Consider the following 20,607-nt stretch of genomic DNA (forward strand, 5'->3'; position numbering starts at 1 on the left):
GGTTGTGAACAGGAGCACAAGAGACAGCGTTGTTGAGTTCTAGATTGTGCTCCGGCCGGGCTCCATATCTTGCACTTGCACTATTTTATGCACGTACTACGCGCCTGGACTGGACTGGACTGGACAGGGCGACTCATGCTTGGTTTATTACGATCGTCGACACACACACACACGCATGATAGGACTCCGGCCGAGATATATTATATGCACATATATAGCTAGCCGATCAAAGCATTTTTATTCAGCTAGCTAGCTAGATGATCAGAGTACTATATACGACACCTAGCTACCTAGCTATACCTATATCTGGCTAAGATAAGATATTGTTTACACTGATGTGTCACTAGCCATAGCCAGAACTAAGTGGCCAACTAATACGTACTAGGGGCGCCATTCTAAACTGTAGTGGTCGTCGATCGGTCTCATGGAGCAGGAAGGAAGGAAGGAAGGAAGGAAGGATGCTCAACCATCTAGTTTAATTTACATGTACGTACGTAATGCAATAGTTTACGCTTGCAACGCCGCGGTGTTGTGTGGAGGCGAGGCAACGGAATACAATAAGTGAACGCTTCTTTGTTGCTATATGCATGGAAACAACTATACATATCTTGTGTATTATGGCCCCGGCCCCCATCGATGTGTAATGTAGAAAGAGATAACAGAGGGGCCATGTGCAGGAGCTAACATAAGTGGGTGCCACACTTAATTAGCCAGCATGGCCGTGATTAAGTTATTGTGTCTGTGTGTGTGTGTGTGTGTGTGTGTGTGGAGTGGAGTACAAACTAAAGTTGAGAAGCTCGTGCATGTGGGATCGAGCTGGACCAGTCAGTGCACTGCATGCAGAGGTAGCCGTGGAATTCTCCCACCTTTGGAGTGTATAATGTATCCAAAAGAGTGTGTTTTGGAATGTATGTATACGTAGGTAGGCGCCTAGGTATGTGCCCATTTTTGTTCCCTTGTGTGGCCAGCTTTCCTGTCATGATGGTGGATGACCTCGGCAAAGAATCCCCGCTTTTGATGAGTCCCATCCCATCCATCGCCCGGACCATTATTATGTCTTTGCCACAACACACACACGCAAAATATATATATATAATCATATGCTAGAACATGCTTCTGGTACATGCAAATAATGCATCACTAGATATGTTGTAATAAATAAATCGGTATGTGTGTGTGTGTGTATATATATTCTCGGTCGTGTACGGAAAAGGCAGCAAGGATAGACTATAGAATGGTCCTCGAGCGCATAACCGATCGATCTACAACAGTTCATGGGAGCTAAGATAGTTTTACTCGGACGGAAAAAGGCTGTTTTCTAGGGGATCCAAGAAGATAACATTAGTAAACAATCTCCCATCATAGTAGTTGCAACCAGCCCTCTCTAGTGGAAGTAATAATCATCCCAAAACATGCATAACTAACTATTTATAGAAAACATAACGCAAAAGCATGGAATGTCTCCATTCGTAAAAGCAATCATGAGCCAGAAGAAAACACAGCAAAGCATGCATGGGCGATGATGTTATTAAGCTGGGCTTGTTTAATTTACCTTACATGGCCCTGGAAGGATCAGCAATTGACCATTTACCCATGCACCGTTGATGTCAGAGTTGGATAAAACTGGAAATACCATATCTAACATTTTGGTTAACCTCCACATTTTTCTGCAACACGTAATCTGAGACGCCCTCCGAGATTTCCTTGCAACAAACAAGGAACACATCACTCCCCATCACACCAAAATGTCGCAGGAAAGGTTAGGAGTAATAATTGAGCTAATTATGTTTAAGACGTTTGAAACATATATGTCCTGTCCGCTGAAGTTTAAGCCCCATGCATGGTCCACACACAAACCCAAAGGCAGAAGAATGTCTTTGCCCAGAGAAAAACACACTGACGTTAAGCAAACGAAAAACATGTCTTACCAAACCTTGCTAATCAGCCAGCTTTTCCCCCCGACGTTTCACATCATTTAAGTGATGAAGCATCGGTATTCTGCTACAATTATTGTAAGTCTACTCAAGTGAAAAGGCTTCCACTTGTTGTAATGCTAACATAACTGGGATTAATCAACAAAGAAGATGGGATCAGTGAATGACAGATAAAGAAACATCAGCTATTTAAACTAATTATCATGTACTATCATGCTTGACTTGGGACCAAAAGGAGCAAGGCACCATGATGCAGGCATATTCAGTATGCAAACCTCCATGGTGTCCAAAAAGATCAGGTATGCTATGCCTTTAGAAATCTTTACTGTAATAACTACGAACTAGTGCGCGAAGATCGCCCACCCTTCTCTTCCGTGCGTTTTCACAGCCCTAAAGTAGCTGCGCACTAGCATATATCGAGCCCCGCACCTCCTGCGTCGTCTACATGAGTTCAAATCAGCAAAGCTTTTCAGTTGGACTTTTTCTTCGACCAGGTTGGAAAGAAATCTCTCCAAATCCTACTAACCCCAGAGAAAGCTAGAATTCTGCATCTTTTTTCTAACATAATCTCGCCTCCACCATCCGCGAAAGCTTCTTTCACCCGAAATTCCCTTCTTATCTCCCCTCTTTCCAAAGTCTTTCTCCAACTTCTAAACAAAGGCCCACCCTGTCCCCTAAACTTGGCTTCCCTCTTTCTATCCCTTTCAACTAAAACATGAGCTTGGAGGTCGCAGTTGCTGCTATAAAGAAGTTGATACCATCTGCAATATATAATCAGTAATTGTTGCTTAGGGAGAAGTCGCGGTTACATAGCTGTCACCGAAGATGTGGCTTTATTCTGGTCTAATGTTTTTACTTTGCAGTTTTAACCATGCTTAGGTCATGGAGCTTCAGCTTACTTTAATGGTTTCAGGTTAGCCAAGTTGAGCAAATACTTGATTGCATTGATGACCATAAAGTATGTACTAGCTTGTACTTTTTTATTCTCTAAGCATGCCTCCATCTATAAATACATCTTTTGGATCCGTTAGACTGACAGCCCGGTTTTATGCAACAAAGCCACCTTTTGTTTGACATTGACATCTGTAACCCAAACTCGTATTCTGTACAGAAGCGAAATAAAAATACATTATCAAGATGATCCTAGAGTTTGTATACTTCCCAGTTACACCTAGATTCTAGCAGAGACTAGCAGGTGTTAGATAAGAAACCTCACATGCATGGAATCTTCTCTTGCTAGTTGCTACCCTGTTGATCTATTTTGTAAACGGTGCTACATATCTAGACAAACGTTAACAGACAACAGGTTCATGAATATATAATCCTCCAGTAGCCAATTATTACCGACAAGAAAAGATCACGCGTAGTTATCGGCATACAATGTGCTCAAGACTGTTTACCAACAAGAAATTAATAAAGTGAACTTCCCTTGAATTATTGTACATGACGTTAGAAATGTGATTGCAGTTTCTCAACAGACGATGAATTAGCATCTTATTTTAATATTACATCAATGAACCGAATCTACCACTAAACAGTTCTTGTTTACTGCAAATAAGTGTCTTCAGTTGCGCTACAGTCCAAAGAATGTCTACTACGATGCCAAATTGAAGTTTCAACTAATGCGATCCTGATTTGACATCTCCAACTATAGCTAGATATTTTCAAGTCTACAAGTTAGAGCATTGCAAATGCAGGAAACATCTACATCTCCTAAAAAAGTAAGATCACACAATATGATGCACATTTCAGAACAACAATCATGCGAGACAGGAAAGTTGTGCGCCAATATGACCACCATGCATGACATAATTGAGATGGATCCTACTCTTGTATAGGCCAGATCTGAACTATCCAGAACACTGAACTAGTTATGAGTCATATCTACAACAGTCCTATATGTTCCCCAAATAGAAAATCTACTGCGGTATTTTTTTTTGTCAGAATTTTGAGCCTTCTTTCTGCCAGGAGGCACCGACATCGAATTCAATCGGCCGGAGGTGTGGGTGTACACCACCACCACCAAGGTAAGAATCCTCTCTTGATCAGATGTGGATGCCTATTGTCTAAATTGATGCCTCGTTCCTCCTAGCTATCCATCATTTTTATTCCAGTTAAAATTTATCAATAAATTTCTGCAATAAACATCTCATTTGAATTGATAACCATCACTTCATAAAAATACAACAATAAATCCTATGAACCTTAAATATGATATGATTGAGAAAATAGAATTATCACCCATTTAATAATTAAAGTTGGAACGAATAATCCAGGTACACTACAATCAAGCGACCAATTTTTTAAATAAAAACAAATGTCGGGTAAAAAGTAATAATCCATTATATACTGCATAAGGCTTGAACGGAAAGACAAGAGTAGAAGTTATTGGTTGGTTAGGACTGATTCCAGCCCATACCACGTGCTAGCGATGAACCTAGCAAAATCCAGAAAATGTAGAGCAAGTTGCCAAATTCTATAAAGAAACTTTGGCTTCTATAACTTCAAAAGTCCTCATCTACTTGTCCTTTCCTTCCATGCTCCGGGCTACCTTATAGGATGACCAATACTAGGACCCCATAAGACACCAACTTCTTTTGAAAAAATAATATGTTTTGATTCCAGGAGGAATTGTCTGAAAGAAGCTTGGGCGGTTGGAGGGCAAGGGACTAAATATTTTCCTCAGACTGCAATTTGCAGCAACGCACATGGTCTTTTACTATAATACACAAGTTTAGCAGCACTAATATCATTAGTTTATGCCACCAAGAATCTAACATGTACTCAATAAAACCTGCAAACACAGATGCAGGTAAACGACCAATTTTACCTGCAATAAACACTATCTCCTTGAATGGTATAATTCTCCTTGTTGATGATTACTATATTGGATCTAACATGTAGGGAATCAAATGTGAGCTGCATATGTTTTCCTTCATATCTTTCACTTCCTACTTACTAGTTTATGGCCAACAAACAAAATTAGGGTCAGTGAATCATCCCATTGTTCCCCTGATTAAAGATTGGGGGCTATCCATCATTAGCATTTGCTTGCTGCAGTGGTCTCCACCTTGCGCTACAGAGCACGAAACACCTATTATTTAAGCCACAGTCAGGGAAACATGGCTAAGGTAGCCTTATTTGCTGTCATACTGTTGTCATATTTCACTCTCTATTCTAGAGTTCATGCCCTGAAATGAGGGCTTTCAAATGGTTATGCATATCTATTTTTCATAAACGAAAATAATCAAGTTGACATCCAACCGTGTATCAAAGTAGTAAATGGTATTGATCCCAAAAATGCTCTACAATGCTACTGCAGTAATGCCCAAAAGCAAGTCGTATATTACGTTGAGGTTTTATGAAAGGTAGATAGCACATCACTAACTTGTGTGGATCTCACAAGGCTCACTAGTTTGCACCTTACTCTCGGAAGTACCTAACACATGTGGACCATTTAATCACAGCAGGTGAAACCAAAACACTGCTCAGTAACCTTGATGGGGTGCTGATAAGATAGAAATGTATGTCACTTGCAACCTGCAACTTGATTACAAGCTACATGTGACTAGTCCCAATTTTGTCTTGAGTCTGTTGTGTTACCTAAACAAAGGCTCCTCGTCACATCCCCAACTTATTTGTTAGTTGATTGCAGCACAAAGTTGGCAACATTTAAGATCGCCCGAATCCTAGCAGGGACCCGCCTAACTTATGCTCTCGAGAGAAAATCCTTCTTTGTGGCTCATGATGACAAGTTTAGCACATAGTTTAATCCCAGGGATGACCTCACCCATTTTACTCCAAAGCAATATATACATAACACTCAACTTAGCAACCATATCTCCTTATTTTTCTTCGCAAGTGCTTTTTGGGCCACCACAGGAGATTTAAAATGGCTTGGCTTAATAATTGAGGTTGATGTCTTCCTACTGAATAAGTTTGAAAGCTAGTTAACAAACCCAAGCAATGTGAGCAAGGACTCTAAACTATGTTCTAGTGTTCCAAGTGACATTACCTACTCCATAAAATAAGCACTTGAGATCGGGTGGATTTCACTTAAAGTCATGTGAAGTGATTCTCCTATACTTAATCATGCAACAAGGGAGTAAACAAATACCTAGACCAAAATCTAATAGTCTAGAATGTCTAAAGCTTAACAAAACACTAAAATTAAACGTCACCACCGGAAACAATATAAAACATAGAGATCCAGTGTAGCCCGCAAATTAAGCCAATACGGCTACGATTATGACACTTGGTAAATATAATACAGCTCAGCAAGTGAATGATCAACAGATGGGTGCACATGGATTAGATGTATGATTACTCCAAGCCCTACTTGTGTGATGGCTTTAAGAAAGAGATTAGCATGTAGTTTAGGTAACATGATGGTGGAGGGAAGAGCTTTAGATAATATAATCTTTGAAACTTTGGAATCCACTTGGTGATTAAAAAACAGTTTATCATAAGGAATTTTTCTGGCAAATATTAGTGGAAGTGAGGTTACTAGACTAATGTTTTTTGGTCTTGAAACCATGGTCAAAACTAAGCCTTTGACAAATATCGTATCTTGTGTGATGTACTAGGCAAGTCACATGGTTGTTACTGGTAACATCACACCACAAGTTATCTCTGGCTTTCTGGAATATTGGTAGCTCCGCACTGAAACTAGTTCCTTCCCCTCCCACTTTGAAAAGGTTAGAACCAACTACGATTTCATTCAGAATAAATTACTTATTTGCTTTCCAGTCTGCTATGGCTTTAGCAAGTAATGACAACATTTGGATCATCATGTGAGATAATCCACTAGGCGCTTCGTTAATCAGAAGTTCTTAGTATTGCTACGAAAAGGTTGATATTGGTAGAAGGCAATTGCTACCAGTTATTGCTGAAAACTGATCTTTTCACATTCTTATAATTACCAAAAACTATTAGTCACCTTGTTTTATTACATCATGACATCATGTTCTACATTAAAGGATAACTAATCAACTATGAGAACCCAGCATTTCTCCAGCTATGCAAGCTTCTGGAGTATTATGTGAAACTCAAAAATAATTAATGTGTCAGGTTGCCAATTGTCATTACCACCAAGCTCAGCACAATTAACACCAGGTTTCTAAAGCTACAACTTCACTAACGCTGTTGCCGAACCATGCATTTGATCTTTTAAGGTTCACTAATAAAAATTGATTAACATAAAGACACGTATGTAGTTGTTCCATGAGGAAATGAAATAAAAATGCAATATTACAGGGAACATGTATATAAATGTTTTATGAGGGTTAAAGTAACATTACCAGAAAAGGCACACTTCCATAAAAATTAACATTTACAGGTTCTTGGCTGCACATCATAGCCAATTCAAGTTTTATAAACGGCCCGTTAAAAATGGAGGCAAAGCAGCATCAACTTCAAATTGTAGAAACTTATGTCAAAAATACAACGAGAATATAAAACATGCTAGTATTCAATCAAAAACATAGTTTTATGGAATATGTATTCTCCATTGTACTTATTGGTTGTTAAGTGATACTAAAACTATTCATGATATGTGGTAGTAAAATTGTATGGTCCCAGATCAGGAGCTAATCAATTCGTGTACAATTTGCACATGAGATTGGAATGCACATAAGGATAAGATGGCAGTAAAGAAGAAGATGGGTATAATAAACCAGCCATGAATTGAAAAGGCGATTCAACTATTATTGCCACCTTCCTGTACCCTATCTCATAGCAGGAACGTCTAGCAGGTCTTGCCTTCTTAAATTAGCACATAGCAGACTGTTCTAGATCTAGTTTTAAACTTTACCTAGAGAATATTATGCTAGATGGTTGCAAATCACATTTAATCATAAGCTGACCTGTGCAAGTTAATCACCAAATTTCTATATTAAACTTGAAAATACAATGCAAATTAGAGCTACATTAGCTTTACTCCGCGTCTTGTAGATAGTAGTTAGCTTAACTGATGCAAGAAAGTGCAAGCTTTTACTTAGCATAAGAAACTTCTGCAATCTATTTGTTGCCGACAAGTTTGGACTGACATATCAGCATAAGAAAATAAAAAAATGGATTTTGCTTTCAAGTCCTTGTCAAATAAGTGCTGAGGATTTCCTACAATAATCTTTTAAAGGGTGAGGTAACGTGGGGGCATAGACATCTCTAACCATAACATGACACACTACTAAACAACTTTACCACATCAAGTTGATGAAAACGAGTTGTACGGTCAAAGATAATAAATTACCTATATCACCACTTTGCAGGCAGATGATCTACCCCAACAAGGACAACTAAGTATTTATTTGCATGGACAAAATCACAGAATTAGGAAAGGTGGAATGAAATGGTCTACATTCCTCTTTTACAGCAGACTAATGTGTCAGTAACCTACAGAAGTACAAAGTGTTTTTACATGACCTTCATCAAATGGACCTATTTTATTTCCAATTTGAGTAAACCATGAGTTATCTTTAGGAAGATGTGCAGAAGAACTCTACCTTATCTACACCCTGCTAAGTTTTTAACATCCTCAAAACTATAGGACACCCAACTTAGTGCACCTAAGGTTATGCAAATTATCACATCAAACGCTTCCAAAAACATTTTCGTGTGCATTCATGTATCTTCCAAAGGTAGGCAGATCCAAGCATCTAAAGAATCATCAAGCCCTGTTGAACTTGTACTTCTGGACCAGATTAAATCTCTCAATACTTCCACTAAAACCCTTCAGCACAAGGGTCCTCACAGCATCCACCCCTTGCTCCAACGCGGTGTCAATCTATATAAAAATAAGATAACAGGTTTTAGATCAATAACCATGTAGCAACAACCATATCTGAGAGTTCCTCCCAGAAAAGGGCAGACCAGTAGAAAATGAGAACCAACACTGCAAAACTTCCCCAAGTAAGCTTGAGAACAGTTAACAGTACATATAAATTGAGATAGTCCCTTTGCGTCACCAACTAAAGTATACAACCTAGTTGTAGTACCAACAAATGTGAAGTATGGCCAGCGCAGAATCATATCATCATTATTTGTTTGTACTTACATATGTTCACCATGACTTCAACATATATTTATACTCATCAGTTACAATAATCCAATGAAATCATGGGAGATATTTATTTCCTACAGCCAATGTTCAATTGAAATGTTATTAATTAGCGGAAATAAACTCTTAGAATGCAATTGATGGTATGGCATTGGCTTTTTTGTCTACTAGAAAGAGAAAAAAACAGATGAACATACTGGAAGAGGACAAAAGATCACAAGAAAGGGATTTCACACTATATGCGACATCTACGACGAAATTTCGAACATGGTGAAATCAATACCTGAATTCGTTCCTCTGAACTAAACTTCTGCAGAAGAAAAGCTCGTGTATCCATTTTGCCAGGTGGGCTACCAATGCCTGTATTCAACAGTCAACAACTCAAGGTTGCCATGACCCGGATTTTCAGAGAAGGCACTGAAGTGCTAGCTGGTGAAACATAATAACATATACCTATAGATAAACGAGGAAACTCCCGGCAGCCATCCAAATGCTCAATTACATTCTGTAGGCTGTTTTTCAGTGAAGATGATCATTGAGAGTGTAAGCAATAGATTGTGAAATGTAAGTAACATATTTTACCTATTAAAACCACAGAAACAGCACTTCAAATGCATAATTTATAAGCAAACTGATGCTAGTATAACATAAAGCCTACAACAAAAGGAACTAATATTTTCCACAATATTAAGTTAGAGGAGGCACACAATATTCGAGTATTCCAAACTCATACTGCAAATTTTTGACAGATCAAAATTGTATTCTGTAACTCCATGTAATACATGTTCTGGCTCAATCCTGGCCTCCTGAGCAAATTCATATTTGTTGTTCATGAGCTCTTCAAGCAAAATCTCAACAGGAGCTATATGAACTTAACTTCCGGTATGATTTCTGGAAAATAAAGCAGGCCCATTTTTGTTATATTTACTCTAAATGAATTCCATTCTGGTTTGCCTTTTGAACTCCAGAATGAGAAAATGAAGTGACTGAACTAAATCTGATGCATTATGTATGTAAGTAACATCAGCACGTTCCATGTGACTAGAAGTACTAAACATACTAATTGTTCAAATTATTTGGAACTTCATATATTACCCATTATGGCGGCCATGGCCACCTTTCCGTTGAAGTCGCAATACACCATTGGGCAGACTCATGTCATCATAAATCTGCAAAAAATAGAACCCATTGGTTTCAGTCGCAAGCGCATGATACCGAGTTGTTGCGGTAAGATACTAAAGAACAATGATAGTATGTACCACAAGAATGTGCCTCAGAGGTACTTGGTAATAGGCAGCAAGCGGTCCAATCTTCACACAATAGAGGGATGTTTTTCGTTAGTACATGACAAATTAAGAAGACCAGAAAAAATATTGCATCAGAAAAGAGACAACGAGTGTTCAACAAGTCCTGTCACCTACTTATAGAAGTTAGTTCACTTCGATAAGACATGGTCCATGATATGCTAATAGAAATGAGAACTGATATGTATAGGCATAGTTGTGAAACACTCTAAGATTAGCAACATAACTGATACTTCTCTGCAGCCAACTTAGGTAACTTTTGCTTTGTACAAAAAAGGCAACAGCATTCATATTGATAGATAGGCTGTGGGGATGTATTTTGCCACACAAACATTGAAGTAATATTCTTGAAGTGAGTATATCACAAATCTATTGCACCAACTTTTCTCATAAATGATATAGTTCCCAGGAAATGTTTACTTCAAGAAGGACAAGAATAAAGACTCACTGCTTCACCACAGTAATTCATGTATGATTGTGGCTTTATCAGCAGCACTGGTACCTCCCCAATTAAACCTGTACCAAAATAAAACCCAACGGATGAGTGGAAACACAATTAATCTGAAGATTGCAAATGACTGCAACATGCCATTCATAACGATGCTTCCAGTAACAAAATGTGCACTCAACTAGCCAAACTTGATGCACCAGACTACTTTCATCAGAAGTAACATCAAATATATGCCACTAGTACCTCCAGTATATATATGTTTTGAACATGACGGTTAACATTCAAAATCAGGAAGGAGCCAACAACACAAATTAATTTTCAAGAGAAGAGATCAGAACATTTTCAAAGATGTCATCTGCAGAACAATGGAGTAGGTTACCTACATGATCAAAAGGTGTAATACTCTGACACTTGAGAGCAAATGCAGATCAAACACAAGGAAATGGTGTTCCATTTCCTCTTGACAGATATCGAGTTTACCATTTTAAACTTTTAGTACAAAATCAAGTGTTGAATTCGAAACGGAAGTCCAGCATGAATGCATTGTTTGTAACTAAAGATAGGGGATACTTCGGAAAAACTACCAAGGTTTTGTCTATTACCATCTGTGCTGGTGGAAAACACAGTCCACTTTAACTGGATATTACATTTTCAAAGAAATCAGAGTTCTGTTGACCCATATTAAGTGCCTTACTACTGAAATTCAAGAGGGGAAAGACTAGGCAATGAAATCCAGTTTCCCTAGATTTTATGGAAGGTGGAAAAAAACATCCCAGCCTGTTTGTTCAAAACTAAATTAATTTAGAAGTGTAGAACAACACCTGGCCAACAACAACTTAGATCCACTTTGCTAATACTGCAGAAAGACACGCTTACACATAACCAAGCTACAATTCATTGTCAAGAAACTGGTAAAAGGTTGACTTAGATGTGGGGATGGGTGTTCTCCACAGATCACTTGCTTCAGCCACCATATTTTATCTAGAATATAAGTCATGCTTCTGCCCTCCTGGTGCTAGCATGCTAAGAAGGTTACAATTACAGTACCAAATATCGCCGTCAAGCTAAACAACATAGCATGAAGCGGAATTAACATCTAGGCCACATGGCATGCCTCTTAACTAAAAGTCATCTAAAAAAAGGCGTCCAGCTTGCAGCGGTTCACAGAGCAAGCAGTAATTGCGAAGCACGATACTGAAAACTGCAGCACATATGTACACGCTGCGAGCGAGGAGGGAGCGAGCGGGGTACCTACTCCGAGCAGAGACTTGGACTGGATGGTGTTCATCACGATCCCTTCGTCCCGCGCGATGCGATCCACCATCTCGAACCCCACCTAATCACACGCAGACGCACACACAGGCGAAGTGAGGGGGAGGCATGTCATCTCGAATCGGAGGGGGGAGGGGCGGGGGCACGGGCGAAGGGGTGTACGCACGTTGTGGCGAGTGCCGTGGTACTTGCTGCCGGGGTTGCCGAGGCCGGCGATGAGCCAGGGCGTGTACTCCACCGGCTTGTCGGCGGGGTCGGGGACGGAGGCGACGACGGCGAGGCGAGTGCGTCGGAACGGGGCCCTCAGGGGTCGGCGGCTGCGGGGGTCTGGGGATGAGGAGAAGAGGACGGGCGAGGCGAGGTGGGCGGTGGCGGTGGCGGTGGGAGTGGCCATGGCGAGCGACATGGCGGGGGGAGAGGAGTGGCAAGATAGGGCGAGGCCGAGGGCGAGGGGGGGAATGAAAATATCTCGAGGCGGGGAACAGGTTAGGCGGGCCGGAAGCATACGTGGGTTGGGCTGTATGCGCGTAAGTCTCTCTCTAGCTGAGGAAGTTGGTTGGGCTCGATCTGCCGAAATCACTAATTTTGAGGAGTACTCTTTTTTAGGGTATATTGGGGAGTACTCCTTCTAACTATCACTCCCGCCTGCCCAGTTTGCAAAAGTGGCGCACTGCTTGGGAGTTCCTTTTTTCGTAGATCTGTTTATTTAAAATAATTTATCTCAAACTGTGCGTTCAAATCTTGAACCGGTTTCACCGTTGGACTTCTCGCACCAAGATTTCAAAACTAAATCTCGTGTAGATAGATTTTGAAAAACTTTTTCCACAAAAAACTGGATGAAAAAACCGGACGCGAACCGGGAGCATATTTTTTTTCCTTTTCGGAAGCCGTTTCCCAGAGGCACGACCCTGCCTCTCGCGGAAGCAAATCCGTGCCTCTCGCGAAAGCAAAACCGTACCTCTTGTGAAATAAAAAAGAAGAAGATATTTTTTCATTTTTGAGAGGCACAACCGTGCCTCACGCGAAGCAAACTGTGCCTTCCGCGGAAGAAGAAAAAAAATGTGTTTTTTCTGTTTTCGTGAGGCACGACCGAGCCTCTCGTGGAAGCAAAACCGTCTCTCATGAAAGAAGAAAAAGAGAGAAAACATGTTTTTTCGCGCAAAAATATTGGCCGAACACCTAGAAAAGACCGATGAAAATCGGAAAAGTAAAAAAACGCATCTAAAAAGTTGAAAACACGGGTGGAAAATATATCCGAAGAGAACGCACAGAGTGTGACACGTGGCGGCGGCTGAGAGCTCGCCACTCGATGCGCTCTTAGACCACCCCAAATGATCGTTGGGAGGCTCTCGAAGAAGCGCTCGTCAACTAGTTGCTCCGTCGATCTGTTGGTCTAGTAACCCACATTAGGCTCAACTAAAATAAACTCAAGAAGACAAAACTAACGACGGATGTCACTGGAAAGTAGCAATGGGTGCCGCTATGTCTCGCTTTAAGCAAGACCGACTGTAGTGGTCTCAAGTCAAACGAGAGGTGCTAGTGGGCCCGCCTAGTAGCGTTCTGTTTGTTTTTTCTTTGTTCGTTCATTTCTATCGATTTTCCAATGGCTCGTTTGTTTGTTTTTCTTAATTAATTTCTTTATAATAAAATAGTCTAGAAATTAACAAAAAAATCATGTATTTAAAAAATCTCATGCAATATAAAAAAAATTTCGCACAAATTTTCAAAAATCCCCATACCACTCAAAAAATGTTGAGCTGGTATTCGAAAAAATGTTCAAAAATGTAATTTTAAAAAAGGGTTCATCATGTGTTTAAAAAATGTACAAAATGTATTAAAATTTCAAAGAAAATGTTTGACGTGTATTTGAAAAAAAAACATCATGTGTATTTATAAAATATTCAAGATTTATAAGAAATATACTCGACATGTATGCAAAAAAAAATCAACATATATTTGAAAAATGCTTAACATTTCTCCCTCAATTTTCAAACATATGTTGGACAAAAATGTTCATCGTATATTTTAATAACATTTAACATGTATCAAAAAAATGGTCAGCATGTATATATAAAAATCTATACGGTGTGTATTTTAAAAGGTGTTCAACGTGTATTTGTAAAAATGTTCAAGGAGTAGCTGAAAAATCTTTCACACTAGTAAATGTGTACGTGCAACGCACATTAATATTTAGGCAATATATTAATTGCATGCGAATATTAGGTATGCTATTATTTGTGTGTTAATTTTATGATTAGTGCAATATTTGGTATGATATTAGTTGCACGTTAAACACGTTAAATGTTCGCCATTGGAGCAGTCTAAGTCGTTGGATTGATTTAGTTCGATGGCCGAGATCAGTTGGATCTGTCTCCTTGGGTCTTTTTATATTGATATAGATATAGATGTATTCAAAAACTTTTTAACGTGTATTCAAAAAGTGTTCAACATATAACTGAAAACAATGTATTCAGAAAATATTGAAACAAGAATTTTTTTTAAATGTTCATGATGTATTTTAGAAAAATGTTGAAGGTGTATTTGAAAAATATTCCAGATGTATTAGAAAAATGTTCAACATGTATTCAATTTTCTTAACATCCATTCAAAAACAATATTCAAATTTGTAATTCAAAAATAATTATCATGTATTTTAAAAATAATCAACGTATATAAAAAATGTTCAATGTCTAACGAGAAATATACAATGTGTATTTTAAACAGTCGACATGTATTTGAAAAAAGATAAAAAAATTAAAAACAAAAAGAACAAAATAAAAATAAAAAAAAATAAAAACGATAATCAAAAACATGGAAATGGAAAAAGAAAAAAAACAAGTGAAACCTACCCAAAATCGGCATCCACACAAGCCATGGAATGACCTAAAATCAACTCTGTGTCGATTCAACACGACCTAAAATAACATTTTGGTATATAGTGTGTACAAAGTCAAGCTATTAGGTATGTGTTAACTTCATGTGATATTGGTATCCTGTTGTACCCTCGGTTTTGAATAGTAGTGTTGTTGAAAACCTCATTTAGCATCAGTGTGGTTCATTTAACTGGTGCATGTGAAATCACAATATTGGCGATTTAGAACTAAATGTAAATTTTGTTTGCCGGATTTGCATCATACATCTAGATCAAATCAATGTGGGAAATCCTTTGAGGTTGTTAACATTTTCTCATGTGTATATAGAAATTCCAGATCATTTTGTCTTTTATATTTAACTAATGTGCATGCTTCATTATTTTCTCAAGATAGACAGATGCAACGTTGCTGCGCTTCTATGATCTAGTTGATCATTAAAATGAACACACCAAGTGTACGTTAGAGAAAGTCAGGCCATTTAATCATAGTCATCAAATGTTTGTCCATGATCTTGCCTCCTTCATTCGACATGCATATTTTGATTGATACCAATTTAAAACATATGCAATTATAATAAAACATCACCAGATTTTTAATTAATTGTTACATCCAATCGATCCCAAAATTGATGGTTTGGCCGTACGTGTCAAAAACGTAATTCTACTCCAGTTCGACGTCTGTGGCAAAGACCTCACTCATCGGCACCTCCATTGCCCGAAGCACTTCAACAAGTCCGCACGGTAGGCTCGGACAATCTTCGCCGCATCAAGATCTAACCCCGACCTCTTTAGGAACAACATCTTGGAGTCCACCAAAGCGACCTTGATCTCAAGATTCTTATCTTGGATCTTGAACTTCTTGTCTTGCATCTCCATGAACTTGTTAAACCTCTCAGCCGTCTTTGACTCCTTCACCTCACGACATTTGACACAAGCCTCCTCCTTCTTCGCCATGATGTGCTCGAACTTCTTGGTCATCTTGGTTGTCGCCCCTTCTCGCTTCACAAAGATCTCTCCCAGCCGTGTGCGGTGCCCCCTCCACCATAATCCACCTCGGTCATACTGTAGCGGTGCTTAGGCGAAGCCCTACCATGGTAGCTTCATCAACATCGTCACCACGTCATCATGCTGACGAAACTCTTCCCCGAGCTCTACTGAATCATGAGTTCGCGGGACGTCACCGAGCTGAACGTGTGCTGAACGCGGAGGTGCCGTACGCTCGGTACAGAGGATCGGTCGATCGTGAAGACGTACGAATACATCAACCGCGTTGTCATAACGCTTCCGCTTAACGGTCTACGAGGGTACATGGACGACACTCTCCCCTTCTCGTTGCTATGCATCACCATGATCCTGTTGGGGAACGTTGCAGAAAACAAAAAAATTTCCTACGTTTCACCAAGATCAATCTATGGAGTCAACTAGCAACGAGAGGAGAGTGAATCTACATATCCTTGTAGATCGCGAGCGGAAGCGTTCAAGAGAACGGGGATGATGAAGTCGTACTCGCCGTGATCCAAATCATCGATGACCAAGTGCCGAACGGACGGCACCTCCGCGTTCAACACACGTACGAAGCGGATGACGTCTCCTCCTTCTTGATCCAGCAAGGGGGAAGGAGAGGTTGATGAAGATCCAGCAGCACGACGGCGTGGTGGTGGATGCAGCAGTGAACGCAGCAGGGCTTCGCCGAGTTTTTGCGAGAGGGAGAGGTGTAGCAGGGGAGAGGGAGGCACCAAGACTTGAGGTGCGGCTGCCCTCCCTCCCCCCTTTATATAGGCCCCCTAGGGGGGGTGCGCCAGCCCTAGGAGATGGGATCTCCTAGGGGGGGGGCAGCGGCCAAGGGGTGGAGTACCCCCCAAGGCAAGTGGAGGCGCCCCCTCCCCTAGGGTTCCCAACCCTAGGCGCATGGGGGGCCCAAGGGGGGGGCGCACCAGCCCACTATGGGCTGGTTCCCCTCCCCACTTCAGCCCATGGGGCCCTCCGGGATGGGTGACCCCTCCCGGTGGACCCCCGGGACCCATCCGGTGGTCCCGGTACAATACCGGTGACCCCGAAACTTTCCCGATGGCCGAAACTACACTTCCTATATATAATTCTTCACCTCCGGACCATTCCGGAACTCCTCGTGACGTCCAGGATCTCATTCGGGACTCCGAAAAACTTTCGGATTACTGCATACTCATGTCTATACAACCCTAGCGTCACCGAACCTTAAGTGTGTAGACCCTACGGGTTCGGGAGACAAGCAGACATGACCGAGACGACTCTCTGGTCAATAACCAACAGCGGGATCTGGATACCCATGTTGGCTCCCACATGCTCCTCGATGATCTCATCGGATGAACCACGATGTCAAGGATCTAATCAATCCCGTACTCAATTCCCTTTGTCAATCGGTACGTTACTTGCCCGAGACTTGATCGTCGGTATCCCAATACCTTGTTCAGTCTCGTTACCGGCAAGTCACTTTACTCGTACCGCAATGCATGATCCCGTGATCAACCACTTGATCACATTGAGCTCATTATGATGAGGCATTACCGAGTGGGCCTAGAGATACCTCTCCGTCATACGGAGTGACAAATCCCAGTCTCGATTCGTGCCAACCCAACAGACACTTTTGGAGATACCTGTAATGTACCTTTATAGTCACCCAGTTACGTTGTGACGTTTGGCACACCCAAGGCACTCCTACGGTATCCAGGAGTTGCACAATCTCATGGTCTAAGGAAATGATACTTGACATCCAGAAAAGCTACAACAAACGAACTACACGATCTTTGTGCTATGCTTAGGTTTGGGTCTTGTCCATCACATCATTCTCCTAATGATGTGATCCCGTTATCAATGACATCCCCATGTCCATAGCCAGGAAACCATGACTATCTGTTGATCAACGAGCTAGTCAACTAGAGGCTCACTAGGGACACATTGTGGTCTATGTATTCACACATGTATTACGATTTCCGGATAATACAATTATAGCATGAATAATAGACAATTATCATGAACAAGGAAATATAATAATCATTTTATTATTGCCTCTAGGGCATATTTCCAACAGTCTCCCACTTGCACTAGAGTCAATCATCTAGTTAGATTGTGATGAATCGAACACCCATGGAATTCTGGTGTTGATCATGTTTTGCTCTAGGGAGAGGTTTAGTCAACGGATCTGCTACATTCAGGTCTGTATGTACTTTACAAATCTCTATGTCTCCATTTTGAACACTTTCACGAATGGAGTTGAAGCGACACTTGATATGCCTGGTCTTCCTGTGAAACCTGGGCTCCTTGGCAAGGGCAATAGCTCCAGTGTTGTCACAGAAGAGAGTCATCGGGCCCGACGCATTGGGTATGACTCCTAGGTCGGTAATGAACTCCTTCACCCAGACTGCTTCATGTGCTGCCTCCGAGGCTGCCATGTACTCCGCTTCACATGTAGATCCCGCCACAACACTTTGCTTGCAACTGCACCAGCTTACTGCCCCACCATTCAAAATATACATGTATCCGGTTTGTGACTTAGAGTCATCCAGATCTGTGTCGAAGCTAGCATCGACGTAACCCTTTACGATGAGCTCTTCATCACCTCCATAAACGAGAAACATTTCCTTAGTCCTTTTCAGGTACTTCAGGATATTTTTGACCGTTGTCCAGTGTTCCATGCCAGGATTACTTTGGTACCTTCCTACCAAACTTACGGCAAGGTTTACATCAGGTCTGGTACACAGCATAGCATACATGATATACCCTATGGCTGAGGCATAGGGGACGACACTCATCTTTTCTCTATCTTCTGCCGTGGTCGGGCATTGAGCCAAGCTCAATCTCGTACCTTGCAATACAGGCAAGAACCCCTTCTTTGACTGATCCATTTTGAACTTCTTCAAAATCTTGTCAAGGTACGTACTTTGTGAAATACCAATGAGGCGTCTCGATCTATCTCTATAGATCTTGATGCCTAATATATAAGCAGCTTCTCCAAGGTCCTTCATTGAAAAACACTTGTTCAAATAGGCCTTTATGCTTTCCAAGAATTCTATATCATTTCCCATCAACAGTATGTCATCCACATACAATATGAGAAATGCTACAGAGCTCCCACTCACTTTCTTGTAAATGCAGACTTCTCCATAAGTCTGCATAAACCCAAACGCTTTGATCATCTCATCAAAGCGAATGTTCCAACTCTGAGATGTTTGCACCAGCCCATAAATCGAGCGTTGGAGCTTGCACACCTTGTCAGCATTCTTAGGATCGACAAAATCTTTCGGCTGCATCATATACAATTCTTCCTTAAGGAAACCATTAAGGAATGCCGTTTTGACGTCCATTTGCCATATCTCATAATCATAGAATGCGGCAATTGCTTACATGATTCGGACGGACTTCAGCTTCGCTACGGGTGAGAAAGTCTCATCGTAGTCAACCCCTTGAACTTGTCGATAACCCTTAGCGACAAGCCGAGCTTTATAGATGGTCACATTACCATCCGCGTCTGTCTTCTTCTTAAAGATCCATTTATTTTCTATGGCTCGCCGATCAACGGGCAAGTCAGTCAAAGTCCATACTTCGTTTTCATACATGGATCCTATCTCGGATTTCATGGCTTCCAGCCATTTGTCGGAATCCGGGCCCGCCATCGCTTCTTCATAGTTCGAAGGTTCACCGTTGTCTAACAACATGATTTCCAAGACAGGGTTGTCGTACCACTCTGGTGCGGAACGTGTCCTTGTGGACCTACGAAGTTCAGTAGCAACTTGATCTGAAGTTTCATGATCATCATCATCAACTTCCTCTCTAGTCGGTGCAGGCACCTCAGGAACATTTTCTTGAGCTACGCCACTTACCGGTTCAAGAGGTAATACTTCATCAAGTTCTACCTTCCTCCCACTTATTTCTTTTGAGAGAAACTCTTTCTCTAGAAAGGACCCATTCTTGGCAACAAAGATCTAGCCTTCGGATCTGAGGTAGAAGGTATACCCAACAGTTTCTTTAGGGTATCCTATGAAGACGCATTTTTCCGACTTGGATTCGAGCTTTTCAGGTTGAAGTTTCTTGACATAAGCATCGCATCCCCAAACTTTTAGAAACGACAGCTTAGGTTTCTTCTCAAACCATAATTCATACGGTGTCGTCTCAACGGATTTTGACGGAGCCCTATTTAAAGTGAATGCGGCAGTCTCTAAAGCATAGCCCCAAAATGATAGCGGTAAATCGGTAAGAGACATCATAGATCGCACCATATCTAATAGAGTGCGATTACGACGTTCGGACACACCATTACGCTGAGGTGTTCCAGGCGGCGTGAGTTGTGAAACTATTCCACATTTTCTTAAGTGTGTGCCAAATTCGTGACTCAAGTATTCTCCCCCACGATCTGATCGCAAGAACTTGATTTTCCTGTCACGTTGATTCTCAACCTCACTCTGAAATTCCTTGAACTTTTCAAAGGTCTCAGACTTGTGTTTCATTAAGTAGACATACCCATATCTACTCAAGTCATCAGTGAGGGTGAGAACATAACGATAGCCACCGCGAGCCTCAACACTCATTGGACCGCACACATCAGTATGTATGATTTTCAATAAGTTGGTTGCTCGCTCCATTGTTCCTGAGAATGGAGTCTTGGTCATTTTACCCATGAGGCATGGTTCGCACGTGTCAAATGATTCGTAATCAAGAGACTCTAAAAGTCCATCTGCATGGAG

The 20,607-nt window shown here is 40.9% G+C and overlaps 1 protein-coding gene across 1 annotated transcript; it reads right to left on the reverse strand.

Moving 5' to 3' along the window:
• Positions 1–8,264: 8,264 nt before the first annotated feature.
• LOC119266747 (chloroplastic group IIB intron splicing facilitator CRS2, chloroplastic-like) lies at positions 8,265–12,475 on the reverse strand. Its single transcript, XM_037548023.1, has 8 exons — positions 12,185–12,475; positions 11,998–12,082; positions 10,744–10,811; positions 10,251–10,301; positions 10,087–10,160; positions 9,445–9,503; positions 9,275–9,351; positions 8,265–8,718 (listed from the first exon to the last, which is right to left on the reverse strand). The coding sequence occupies exons 1-8, from the start codon at positions 12,422–12,424 to the stop codon at positions 8,602–8,604; spliced, it is 771 nt and encodes a 256-aa protein (XP_037403920.1). The 5' UTR covers positions 12,425–12,475; the 3' UTR covers positions 8,265–8,601.
• Between the last annotated feature and the right edge of the window lie 8,132 nt (positions 12,476–20,607).

The sequence above is a fragment of the Triticum dicoccoides genome, chromosome 3A (genome assembly GCF_002162155.2).
Source record: "Triticum dicoccoides isolate Atlit2015 ecotype Zavitan chromosome 3A, WEW_v2.0, whole genome shotgun sequence".
NCBI classification, from domain to species: Eukaryota; Viridiplantae; Streptophyta; class Magnoliopsida; order Poales; family Poaceae; genus Triticum; species Triticum dicoccoides.

Coding starts and splice junctions, on each gene's coding strand:
- LOC119266747 (XM_037548023.1), bottom strand. CDS start 12,424: ATGTCGCTCGCCATGGCCACTCCCACCGCCACCGCCACCGCCCACCTC. Junction 10,812..11,997: donor CAAGTCTCTGCTCGGAGTAG/GTACCCCGCTCG, acceptor ATTTTGGTACAG/GTTTAATTGGGGAGGTACCA. Junction 8,719..9,274: donor GTTCAGAGGAACGAATTCAG/GTATTGATTTCA, acceptor ATTTTTATATAG/ATTGACACCGCGTTGGAGCA.